At 41.7% G+C, this 13,899-nt stretch overlaps 1 protein-coding gene across 4 annotated transcripts in view; it reads left to right on the top strand.

Moving 5' to 3' along the window:
* The window catches only part of Cpvl (carboxypeptidase vitellogenic like), a 105,854-nt gene that overhangs the window by 73,381 nt on the left and 18,574 nt on the right, over nt 1–13,899 (top strand). For all 4 annotated transcript variants that reach the window (XM_015985776.3, XM_042273348.2, XM_042273347.2 and 1 more), the window contains one exon: nt 2,312–2,494. In XM_015985776.3, coding sequence (XP_015841262.2) covers nt 2,312–2,494 — 183 coding nt within the window. The remainder of the gene's footprint in view (nt 1–2,311; nt 2,495–13,899) is intronic.

The raw sequence follows: 13,899 nt of genomic DNA, 5'->3' as shown, positions 1-13,899 counted from the left end.
TGTGCCTTGCTTTGAAAAGGAAGGCTATTCATTGTCCCCCCAAAGTGAGTCTCCTACATCATTTCATACGCAAAATTGTGCATGTTGGTCCTCACTACCTTGTCCCAGAGTTTGGAATGGTAAGGAAATCAGCTCAGGGGTGGGCTGTGTCTCAGTTCAGATCAGCAAACACACGCTGCAGTACTGTGCAGACAAGCCTGTAAGCTATGACTTTTGTTATTGTCCCTTAAGATTGAAAAGAGAAACAAGGGAACAACCTTACTTTGGCTTCTAAGGTACAGTGATGACTTAAAAAAAAAAAAAGGTAGCTTCCAGGGACACATCTGGGAGAAGATGCTAGCTCATAGCATGGCCATGGACAGCCCAGATGAGCAGACAACCTGGCGAATTGCTAATTAATCAGCATCTTTTCACTGAACTCTGGGAGGAGAATTACTTTGTATGTGATTATCTTTGTTAATCAGCCCTAATGAGGCCTTCCTAGAATAGTGAAGCATTTGAGCCTTGTTCACTGGTACCCATCACATGTGATTGTTTCCATACTTTTTGCTGAAACAGCTGTACAAGGCTTTGCACAGACCATAAGTACTAGAAGCCTTTGAGGCAGTGTTTTGTATAAACAATGCAAATATTTTATTGCTCAGTTGAGTCAAATCTTTACAAATGGCCTTAAATCCATCAAGGACTTTTTCCTGTGGGTTCCTGTGTAGGAGAAGGGGGGCGGTGGTGGCTGAGCGACATGAAAGGCTGAGTGTTGCTGTGGTGGAGGTCCAGGATGCTTTCATCTTAGCCGGAATCCTATCCCACCTCTGTTTGAGGGTTGGGAGCGTGTCAAAGTCCTGGGCTTTTTAATTACATTTAAGCCTTTTAGGAAGCTGTGCCATGCAGAGCTGGAAACATATGTAGCAAACACTTGATATCCAATTTGAGGACCTGAACCAAAGGTCTCCACTCAGGCCAAGGCTGAGCCAGGGAGTAGGTCAAAGCTGTACAGAGCCTAGGAAAACCTCTCGATCAGGCAAAGTGGCAATGCTTTATGATCATCACGACCTTGTTACCGTGTGAACAATGTCAGGAGATTGTCAAACAAAGGAGGGGTGGCTCAGGTCTCCACTGTGGAAATTAATGAACCACATTATTTTCCAAACTTTTCATTTCATATATGTGTGTTTGTATGTACGTTGAGTAAGGGAATTGTAATCTGGCTTATGTTTGACTTTCAGCTTTCACACTTCAGTCCCATGATAAGCATATCCCACCTCACTTCATGGCTCAACCAAATACTTACATGACTTTACATCATCCCATAGAAGTCCTGTACCACCGTGCATTTAGCTCTGCACCAGTTACAAGATGTTGGGTTTTACTATGGTCTTGGTTATAAATCAAACTCAAGGAGCATAGTTAGATGAATTTTTTTTTTCTAGAGTGAATTTGACAGAATAGGGTTACTGGGAACAGAAAGTATCCATACCTCTGACCCCTTGACATGTAAACTATTGAATTGTGTGGGGAGAAGAAAAGCCACCCCAGCATTCTTTATGGTATCCATTCATATGGGAGGAAAAGGTGTGCTCTGGAATGGAAGGACTCCCCTCGCTCTGGATGAGCGGCCATCACAGTAAAACAAAGAAGTCTTGGCAATGTCCCGGGGTCAACAGACTTGAGAACTTCTGTCTATCTTTCTATTTGAAGAAGCTGTAGTTGCTACAAATGACATAGAAGGCCCAAGCAATGTAAAATTCAAAGTATAGCATTCCTTGGTTCCATTGAAATATACTTCCCTCTAGACAGCCAAGTGAGTTGTTCAAGCTTACATGAACACACACACACACACACACACACACACACACACACACACACACACACACACACACACGGCTTTGACATTTGCTTAAACCTTTTAAGAAGGCTGCATAGCGAAGGCAGAAAGAACAGCCACAGTGAAATTCAATTTGAGGACTCAACCGAAGGGCTCCATTCCAGTCAAATTGGAGACTGAAGAGATCAACATTGTGCAGAGTCCAGAAAAGCCTCTTTGCTTATCTTTTGGGACACAGTTATCTGTTGACTATGATGAATTAAGTTTGGAGGGATGCATTGGCTAAGACAGGACCAGAGTTTCTTTCAGGTTGTCGGTGTGTGTGGCGACCTGGAAGGAAGGGAGCCTCAGATCTGTGAGGCTAGCCTCTTGGGACACTGGCTCCAAAGCTCAGGTTCCCAAGTCTGACTCACGTTCACCCTCTGTCCCTGAGTTTGCTCATTTTCCCCTCTGAATTCCATACTTGCTGAGGGCTGGACTTCATTTCAGGTTCTGCTTTACAATGGCCAACTGGACATCATCGTGGCAGCGGCCCTGACAGAGCGCTCCTTGCTGGCCATGGATTGGAATGGAGCACAGCAATATAAAAAGGCTGAAAAAGTGGTTTGGAAGATCTTCAAATCTGATAATGACGTGGCTGGTTATGTGCGAAGCGTGGATAAATTCCACCAGGTATGCAGTTGGGGAGCACGTTGCGGGAGTGAATTATTTGCTGTCTTTTAAAATTCTTTAAGACAGAGGCCTAGAATACAAAGCTTTTGCCTTCACTTTATATGTGCGCTCAACAGATGTTACATCTATGTTGAGCTTGGTCTTAAGTGTACACAAAAATCCATTATAGTTTTATTGAGCTGAGGCATTCATAATTTCCATTGTATTTTATCCCCTTTGGTCAGTATATTATTTTTAAGTGCATTGATTAATTTTCAATTATTTTGGCTCTTCCATTCTTGCATTTATTATAAACTAAAAGGAATATACTCTATTGTAGCTTTGTGCTTTAAAAGCCCACATATCCTTTATAATTTCAACCATTTGAAATTTACTTCAAAACCTCGAAGTGGTTATTTTTGGCAAACATTCCCTGTATACTTTTAAAGTGATTTCATTCCTCAGTTCGCAGTTGTAATGCTTATGTCAATCAAAGTCTTTAAAAAAAACATTTTTACACTTATTATTTTGAGAATTTACATCACTTACACTCACCCTTCCCAAACAACCCCTGTGTCCCCAAACTCCCTCTCAAATTTACAACTTCTTCTTTAATTATTATTGGTACATATGCACATACATGCATACATATAAACAAATATAGCCTGCTGAGTCCATATTAGCATTGCCTATATGTTTATGTATTTAAGGCTGACCACATGAGACTGGATAACCTAATGGAGGGCTCATCCCTGGAGAAGACTCATTCACCCACTCTTATCAGCCATTAATTGACCATAGCTCTTCACCAGGATTGGGGTCTTATGAGATGTCCTCCATCTATGTTGGAATGTCAACTGGTGTTGTCATTGTGTGAGTCTTGTTTGGGTGACCATATTGTTAATGTCATGGGTGTTACTCTCTGTCTTCTGTAGAAGACACAATCTGGAAGCAGATGTCCTGGTCCTCTGGCTCTTCTTATCTTCCCAGGCCCTCTTCTACAGTGTTCCCTAAGCTTTGGGTGTTGGGGTTTTGTTGTCGATGGGCACCCTACAGTCAGTTGTTCTCTGAATTTGATCAGTTATGCATTTCTGGGATGTCTCTGTCTGCTACAAAAAGAAGCTTCTGTGATGAGAGGTCAAAGTTGCACTCCTCTGTGGATTTAAGGAAAGATACTTAGAATATAGTTGGTAATCACAATAGTTTAGAGAGCTGATAGCAGCATGTTCTTCTCTATGGTCTATGACCTTACCAGCCATGGGTATTTGGTTAGGTTTACAAAACCAGGCATGAATCTTCTCCTACTGAGTGGGCTTTAAGTCCAATTAGATGGCTGGTGGTTAGCACAAGAAAAATCTACTCTCATGGGCTTGGGCATATCTTGCCCTGACAGTCATTGTGCTTCATGGGCTATATAGATGGATAGAACAGTTCTGTCTCTGTCTCTGTCTCTCTGTCTCTCTCTCCCTCTTCCTCTCTGTCTCCATCTGTCTCATTGTGTCTGTCTCTCTGTGTCTCTCTATACCTATGTCTCTGTCTCTCTCTCCTTTCTCTGTCTCTATCTCTGTCTCCTCTCTCTGTCTATCTCTCCTCTCTGTCTATGTCTCAGTCTCTCATTTCTCTCTGTCTCTGTCTCCTTCCCCCCACTACCCCTCTGTGTCCTATAGCCGACAAGAGAGATCTCTTAAAATCTCCCACTATGATTCAAGACTGTTCTATTTTTCCTTTTACTTTGTGCTGCTAACTGCATACAGCCATAGAATCCCTGTTACACATTCCTGGCACTAAATCTTCCTTTCCTGTGAACTATCCTTTTTGTTTGTAGTAATGCTTCTCATCTTAGTCAACTTGATTGATAGTAGTGTAACTACACAAAGTTTCTTTTGAAAGTGTGCACATGGGATACCTTTCTTTTTTTCAGCATTTCCCTGTCGTTTTATGGCATCCTATTTTAGATATGTTTCTTTTTACACAGTATAATGTGTTTTATTTTTTGTGGATCCCAACAATATTTTAAATTTAAAGTCATACATTTGCATTTAATGTAATTACTGATTTTTTTTTTTAAGAATCTACTGTCTTGTTATATGGTTTTTATTTGTTCCCTTTGGGTCTATATTTCTGTTTCCTTTAGTTTTAACTCCTTAGAGTTTTATGTCATTTTATTATTTCCATCAATAGACCTGTGAGATATTATTCTTTTGAAATTGCTTTATAATAGTACCAGCACAATATGAATGCTAGACTTACTTAATGCTAATATAAATTAGAATTTTACTATTTTCCAGACACAGGTGAGAACCTCGTAATATTTTATTCTTTACCTATGCTCCTGTTTTTTGCTATTAAAAAACAATTCTATATCTGGTTTAAACAGGCATTATTACAGCATTTGATCCAACTAGTACTCACTGAGAATTCACCACATATTTAACCTGTCAGCTGCCATCATGTTCTATGCACTTTTATCCCCTCACAAAAACTCTTAAGCATTTATTTTAGAAATATGTGCTGACATCATGTTCTCTATTTTTGTCTTTAAGTGTTGCTCTCTCAGCTTTGATTGGGAAGTGTGGTGATATTGTGTTCCCCAAAAATATATCGTGCACCCTAATAAATTTATCTGGGGTCAGAGAACAGAACAGCCACTAGACAGACATAGAGGCCAGAAAATGGTGGCATTCACACATTTAATCCTGGCCTTCTGGAGGCAGAGATCCATCTGGATCTCTGTGAGTTTAAAGCCACACTGGAAAAAGCCAGGCATGGTGACTCACACCTTTAATCCCAGGAAATGATGGCAGAAAGCAGAAAGGTATTTAAGGCTTGAGGACCAGGACCTAGAGCCTGGTTAAGCTTTTAGGCTTTGAGCAGCACAGTTCAGCTGAGATCCATTTTGGATGAGGACTCAGAAGCTTTCAGTCTGAGGAAACAGGATCAGCTGAGGAATTGGCAAGGTGAGGTGGCTGTGGCTTGTTCTGCTTCTCTGATCTTCCAGCATTCACCCCAATAACTGGCTCCAGGTTTGTTTTTATTAATAAGAACTTTTAAGATTTGTGCCACAGGGAAGGCCACGTCCCATACAATGGGAGGTTGCCATGAATTGTGATGGTCACGTCCCATGCAATGGGAGACTTTCATTGATTGTGATGGTCATGTCCCATGCAATGGGAGGCTTTCATTGATTGTGATGGTCATGTCCCATGCAATGGGAGGCTGCCATGGATTGTGATGGTCATGTCCCATGCAATGGGAGGCTGCTATGGATTGTCATGGTCATGTCCCATGCAATAGGAGGCTGACTTTGATTGTGATGGTCATGTCCCATGCAATAGGAGGCTGACTTTGATTGAGAAAGACTGTGAAAGCTATGTCTCATGAAATGGAATAATTTAATTGTTTTCTCTGAGCTCCTGAAGGCTGTGACTTCTGTCCTCTCCTGCACCCTTGTGAAGAGGAGTCAGACATTAGCTTTTCTGATGCTGCTTTGAATGTGATTTGTGTTTTGTTCTGCATAATGCCTTTCAAGATGATCTCTGTCTTATTTTCCAGCAGTTCTACTGCTTGAACCCAAAAGGTATTAATATGGGTGTCCTTGTTGTTGTTGTCATTGAGTGGTTTATTTTTTTTCTGACTTGATTAAAAACTAGAGCCATCTGGGAAGAAGAAATGGCAATTGGGAAAATGACCCTATCAGAATGGCCTGTAAGCAAGCCTGTAGGGCATAATCTATCTATCTATCTATCTATCTATCTATCTATCTATCTATCTATCTATCTATCTACCTTCCTACCTCCTATCTATTTGGTTAATGATTGAAATGGGAAGGTCCAACTCACTGTGGTGGTGCTACCTCTGGGCATAAGAAAGGAAACTGGGAAGCCAGGGGAAGCAAGCAGCACTGTAGCATGAATCTTAAATGGTCTTATTAATAAAATCAAACCTGGAGCCACGTATTGGGGTGAATGCTGGAAGATTAGAGAAGCAGAACAAGCCACAGCTTCCTCACCTTGCCAGTTCCTCAGCTGATCCTGTTTCCTCAAACTGGAAGACTCTGAGTCCTCATATCCGAATGAATCTCAGCTGTACTGTTGCTAGAAGCCTAAAAGCTTAACCAGCCAAATGCTTCTAGTTTCTGGACTTCACGCCTTATATACCTTTCTGCTTTCTGTCATCACTCCCTGGGATTAAATGCTCGCTTTCTGGATTAAAGGCATGAGTCACCATGCTTGGCTGTATCCTTGAACACACAGAGATCCAGGTAGATCTTTGCCTCTGGAAAGCTAGGATTAAAGGTGTGTGCTACCACTGCCTATCCTCTATGTTTAATATTGTGGCTGTTCTGTTCTGTGACCCCAGATAAGTTTATTAGCGTGCATAATATTTTGGGGAACATGATACGACCACACAGCACATCTCCATGGCTTCCATCTCACTTCCTGCCTCAAGGTTCCTGCCTTGAGTTAGTTCCTGTCCTGGCTTCCTGCAGTGATCCATAGTGACCAGGAAGTAGGCTAAAGTGACCCCTTTGCTCTCCATGTTGCTTTCAGTCATGGTCCTTGTCACACCAGCAGAAAGCTAACTAGGACACTGGGTGTGCATCCTGCCTGGGTTTCTTGAGCATTCGGAAACTATAATTTGAGCGGTTTGTTGTTCTTATTGTCATATTTATAAAATTCTCAGCCTCTATTTCTTCACAGTCATGTGCCATTGTCTCTTTTTTCTCCTTCTAAGACTGTCTTTAGTGTTCACCCTGCTAAGTAAGACCCTGAGTTTGGTCCCTGTAGATGAAATTCTAAACGGTCTTAGTAAATAAGAAACACAGAGCCAAATGCAGTAAAGCTGAAGAGATAAGAACAAGAGCCACGATTCCCTTTAGCTACCACTCGCTGCCATCCTTCCCCTGAGAGAGAGACCTTCTCCTGTGTGACCTTTTTATTGCCTTTCTGTTCTGCCTTCTCATTGGCTCTAAACCCTACCACACGATTTCCTCGTCACTGCCTGTCTATACAGACGTCCAAGTCTCTATGGTTGGTACTGGGATTAAAAGTTCGGGTCACCTTTCTTGGCTGTGTCCTTGACCACACAGAAACTCTGCCTGCCATGTGATCAGATTAAGGGCATGTGCTACCACCGCCAGACTTCTGCTTAATGGCTATGACCTCTGACCTCCAGGCAACTTTATTTATTAACATACAAATAAAATCACATTTCAGCACAAATAAAATATCACCATAGGTCCCTAACACTAGAAAGAGAGAAAAAAAATCACAAAAAGATCTCCAAATACCCCCGCCCCAGCCCCAGAAATGAAGACCATGTCCCACACTTCTCCACAATTTACATTTCTTTTCTACTGGCCTTCCTTCTGGCTTGCTACACTTTTTTACTTATATTTCTAACATGTTGCTTCACCAAGTTGTTCATTTTTCCATATTTCACTTAACCTGACTGTATATACATGCACAAGCACACACACTCAATTACTCTAACCTTACACCCTGTGAATGCATTGTGGAGATAGGACCTACAGGTTATAATTAATGTAAAATGAATATATAAGGTAGAGCTTTTCTTTAACATCCGTCTTGCCCTCATAAGAAGAGACACCAGAGATGTGCTTCATGGCATAGGTCGATGGACAGAGAGTATCACCTCCAGAAGTGGAATTAGCGCCTGGATCATCACCTTCCCAGGCGTCCCTTCTGTGGTTCCTGCCAGGAACCTTTTTTTTTTTTTTAAATGATTTATTTATTTATTATGTATACAGAAGAGGGCACCAGATCTCATTATAGATGGTTATGAGCCACCATGTGGTTGCTGGGAATTGAACTCAGGACCTCTGGGAGAGCAGTCGGTGCTCTTAACTTCTGAGCCATCTCTCCAGCCCCCCTGCCAGGAACCTTTGAGACGATTCAGCTATGTTAACACACAGCACTACTGACTCACAACAAATGTTGCTGTTTCTACTTTTATTGTTATTACATGGATTGCTTATAAGAATGCATACAGCACATGAAAAATTATAAGCAATGAAATTCATGATCTAAGAAAGTATTTGTCATTCAAAACCAACCCATAAGGGAAAGCTAGGTATTAATATTTGGGCCACAGAGGCAAATATGCCCAGTGAGCTGTGAAGGGCAGATAGATGGTCCCTCCTTCACCCACAATGCTCCTCTTAGCGATGCAAATCTCAGAAGCATACACAGGTCTCCTCAGTCACCTGTCACTGCATGCCCCCCATCAGCCTTGTGAATTGCTCCAGTACCTGAGACTGCACACACACAGTGAAAATAAATATAAGAAATGTGGAATGGGAGAGTGGCCTTCAGCAAGTGTTGCAGTTTTCTCTACATTGACACATACATGGCACATTCTATCTGTCTGTTCAATGTATCTATCTATGTATCTATCTATCTCCACATGGAAGAAAGAAGTTGGAAGTCAAGGTGAAGGTGGAGAAAGACACACAGGGATGAAGGGGAGGAGGGAGGGAAATACACTATGTATAATGTACAATCCCCAGGATAGGGATCCACCAAGATCATGGCAGCCTCTACGATGATATTACCCTGGGCTTTTCCTAATGTTATCTCTGGATTCCAGAGCTCTAGTCCCTTTTCATTGGTTGTTCTTAAATGTGGCCAGGTTAAGGCCACCCAGCTGCTGCAGTATTTGAGCTTTAGTCCTTTTCTAAATGTGAAAGCTGGTGATGTGCATTGGTTTCTACTACTTGATCATGTGCAGGTTGTTTTGTGCTGACATCATGGAATCTTAACGCCAGCTAAAGGATGCTTTGTTGGTCTTTGTTTCAGTGCTGGGCCTTACATTCGCTCGGCAAGTGCTGTACCTCTAAACTACATCCTTGGTCCTTTTCATTTTTATTTTGAGACAGGGTCTCACTACATTGCTGAGGCTGGCCTTAAACCTGTGATCCTCCTGCCTCAGTTTCCTGGGTAATGAGGATTGCAATAGGCCTGCCCCAAGGATTTTTTCCCCACAAGGATGTTTTGACTCCTCATTGAGAAATGTATAAAATTTTATCAAGATTCTAGCCACACTGATGAACTGCTTGAGGAACATGTTTCTATTTTAAACTTCATTAAGCTAAATGTCTTGAAGAAAATAATTTAATCATTTCCATTTTGTATCTTTACTGCAAATATTTATTGACACTAATTATTCTCCACGAAAACATTGAAATAAGAGCTTGGATTACCTGTCTATTTTCATTCTTTATTAGATATTACTGAGTGAGAATTCTGTTAACACAAGTTTTGTAAAATTAATAAATCTAGTTTACCTTATTGCAGCTGGTCATAGGTATTGTATTTTACATTTTCGGTATCAGTATCAGTGCACACATATTCAGGACTCACAGGATGGGTTATCTCAGTTGGCAGCATTTTACAACTGGAACATAGAACTCAACATCCCAGAAGCTACATCATCTCTGTATTGGTTACTTTTCAATCACTGTGATAAAACACCACAATTAAGGTGGCTTATAGAAGAGTTAATTTGGTCTAGGGTTCCAGAAGGGTAAGAGTTCGTTATGGCAGGGAGGCATGGAAGCCAGTTGCCAGTTGTCACGGGGAGTTTTGTCTATGTTGTGATCCAATGTCCAGTGGAATCAGGGGTTGGTTTGAGAGGCGGGTTTCACATTCAACTGGTCAGAATGGATCATGGAGTTCCCTGACAGATTTGGGAAAGAGACACCCCAGGGAAGAAGAGGCTGGGCCAGAAGGTTGCCTGGGCTTTTCGAGCTGAGCTGGGAAGTGAAGGATGGCAGTTTGTGTCATGGTCACTTGAAATTATCTCAGGTTTCATCTTTAATATTTGTCCCCAAGTTTTATTTTATAATGAACAGAAATTGCATTAGCCAGCATGATGGTGGGTAGCAGGTAGTTGAGAGCTCGCTCACATCCTCAAATGAAGTAATGAGCAGAGAGAGTGAATTGGAAATGGTACAAGGCTTTTAATCTCAAAGCCTGTCCCCACTGACATACTTCTTCCAGCAAGCCTGCACCTCCCCAGACAGTGCCACCATCTGGGGACCAGGTGTTCAGATACATGAGAGGCGTTCTCATTAAAACTACCACAGTCTCTTTCTCACTCATTATCCTCATTTCTTATCAATGCTGAAATGGGATTCCAAGAGTCCTGGCTTCTTACCTCATGTTTTCTTACCTCATGCCTGCTACTGTCAAGATGGAATCATAGTGTAATGGGTCCAGATATTGCTAGCAACCCACAGAGTCTCCTTAAAGGAAAAAGGAATTTATTAGAGAAAGAAAACTCACTATACAGAACAGAGGAATTATTGCAGGGTCCTAGAAGGCTGAGGCACAGTCCCACGCTGTTCTTTTGCCTGGTCTGTCTCCAGCATCCAAAACCATAGGGAGAGAAGAACCGTGTATGTGCATCTCAGCTTAAGGGTCCTGAGTGACCATGCACCCTGGGCATGTACTTCAAGGTCATTGACAGGTGTAACAGTTACCTGCTACCTCACTAGGGGCAGTGCTTCAAGGTATAGCTAGAACAGCTACCCACTGCATCTCCCTTTTTTTGTCTAAATAAGAAAGTTCTAACCTAACACAAAACTATATTCAATAAGAATGATCAGCAAATATTGTCCAGGAGAAATAAAGGGTAATGACCTAAACAAAATGGAACTACAACCAACAAGAACAGCATCAAACAAGAGACACATACTAAAATCCAGAGATGTCCAGAACATAGATAAATGGCCTGTTACAGAGATTATTCCAAAAGCTGACCTATCCTGAAGAATCTAAATCTAATACTTAATATGTTCTAGCTAAGATACGAGAAGGTTAGAACTGTAACTATTAGTCTTCAACCCCATCAAAGACCTGAGAAGGAATGTAATAATACCTGAGGAAACAGGAACTGCATGGGATCAACTTTCAGGAATCTTGCAAGAGTAGACAGAGACAGCTGGCAGCCTGGACAGTCACCTAAAGTTTCTCAGCATCATTGGGGCATCCAATATGGCCACAGGCCTAGAGTATCTGACAGACCATTTCCAGAAGCAGGAATTTTGAAAGACCATCTTACTCTGTCTTGGCAGAGTTCAGTAGTCACTTTTCCTTGTGTCCTGCTTGGATGGAAAGGACAGCATTAGTACTGTCAGCAGTCAAGGCAAGAACAGTTCTTTGCCCAGCAGGCCATTTGCACCAAGAAGATAAACTTCCAAATGAAGTGTCTTAGAAGCCCAATGTTCTCTCGGGATCAGATCAGTGCTGCCAGGAGCAATTGTGTCCATGTCAACAGAATTCTAAGTTATCAAAACATTTAAATGCCATGTTCTCTAGGCCTATGAAGTGTTTGAAGATTACCTATCCATCTGACCTATGTATCTGTAAATCTGGATAACCTAACTAATATAACTATAGAAATGACAAGCATGGGTGACTATAATCTGTAAGTCTTTTCTACCTAAATAGCCTAAGGACTGAGGATTCATATAAACAAGGCAAACAGTCTGTGAACAGGTGTACAGTAAAAGGACAATGACCTCAAAATTGTTACAATACACAAAATATCTTAAACAGAGGTAGAAATGTATAGTGCAATATGCAATATGACAGCAATTCCTTAATATGTATCAATATACAAAATATCCTAAACAGAGGTAGAACAAATATTCAGTGTGATAAATATAATTTTTGCATTTGTATCAATATACAAGGTATTTCAAATAGGACTAGATATATATATATGTATATATACATATATATAATACAACAAATGTAGTTTTGTATTTATATCAATGTAGAGATTATCTTAAATAGGAATATAAAAATAATTTACATTTGCATCAATATACAAGAATCCATAACAGTGCAGGTTATCTAAGGCTGATATTTTACTAAATTAGTTTACTAGTATATACAATAATCCAGTGTTAAGAAGAGTTGTAACTAGGAACCTGTGATAGTAATAAAATAACAAATGTTGGAAGTGGCGGAGTAACCAGAGAGAATGTGGGTGGGGAGTTGATAGGAGAGCTGAAGTGGGCAGAGCACATTGGTTCATGGTCTGGAGCTTGGAGGAGAGCTGGGAAAGGACTAGAAGGGGGCCATGGGGACCTAGTGGTGGGTTCAAGGACATATGTTCTGTTTGCTAGGGATCACTAAAAGATTTTAAGGACATATTTACAGGTGCAAGAGAACTTTAACATGGCAGTAATCGGATGAATTTAGGCCAGGGAGGCCCTAGGAACAATGTCCTGTTAGGAGCTTTACTGTGCAAACATGCTTCAACTCTTCCATGAAATTGCCTGCTTGATGCTTGATTCTCAGCTCGAAGTAGAGATGGAGAAGTAAGCTTTGATAGCCAAGCTGTAAGGACAGATACCCTGGAGAGATGTTTCTCACCATGTATTCATGTCACCTTAAAAGCTCGTGATGTTTAGAGGAGGCATGCTAGTGCCCCTTCCCTGCCAGCTCAGCTGTCCTAAGACCCTCCAACCCCTGCAGTACAGCCCTGGCTAAGCTTACGCCTGACTCCAGGGGATGTTTACCCCACTGAGCGCTCAGACATACGGTCTGCCATAGTCTTGGGGGGCTTCTCCAACATGCCCTGAGCTTTGGCAAGGAGGGAAGGAGCACAAGGACTCAGAGCTTGACTCTTCCAGAGAGGGGTCATGTTGGGGGTCATGTGGTTAGTGAGCACAAGGTAGACTAAAATTAGATTAATTTGAACTGATTTGAACTCAGTTTGGCCACTTACTGCCTGTTCTGCAAACTCAGAGTAAGAACAGTTACTCTGTAGGGATGTGGCAAGGACCAAGGGAGATACCAAGGACGGTTGACAAGGTTCCTGCATTGGCAAAACCCCTTGGGATGTAGTCTGCCATGTACACCTCTATCCTTGAGTCTATGGAATCTTGTCATTACTCTGTAATCTGTGGTAATATACTTACTAATTTGTAAATGGGGAGGCAGAAGCATCACCTGAGAAACGTGCTCAATGCTCTAAAGACTCTTCCTAGTAGGTAACATTAGACAGCACATCTAGATCTTCCCACTGCACCACAGTGCGCTTAAACGCTTCAGGGACAGTGAGGCAGAGTGGGATGGCATACGCTGGTCAGCAGGCTCGAGACTACATGCCTGCCCATGGATGCGTACACAGTGGCGGTGGCTGTAGTACTTGGCAGTACATCCAGACCATACAGACGACTTTGTTCCCTAAAGGCAAGTGCACTCTTAGGAGGAGGAGGAGGAGGAGGGAAAAAGCAGAACATGCAGACAAAGTAATAGCTACCATATCTCTCCAGCTGCACTCTTTTAAAACTAACTTTAACCTTAGTTTGTTTTTTGTGAGCACACATAACTCAAAAAAGTAGGAGATGATGACCACTGAATGGTCTCTCAATGAAGAGGAAAGTCAGA

Source organism: Peromyscus maniculatus, chromosome 3 (genome assembly GCF_049852395.1).
Source record: "Peromyscus maniculatus bairdii isolate BWxNUB_F1_BW_parent chromosome 3, HU_Pman_BW_mat_3.1, whole genome shotgun sequence".
Classification (NCBI taxonomy): Eukaryota; Metazoa; Chordata; class Mammalia; order Rodentia; family Cricetidae; genus Peromyscus; species Peromyscus maniculatus.
This window is presented reverse-complemented; position numbering and strand designations above follow the sequence as displayed.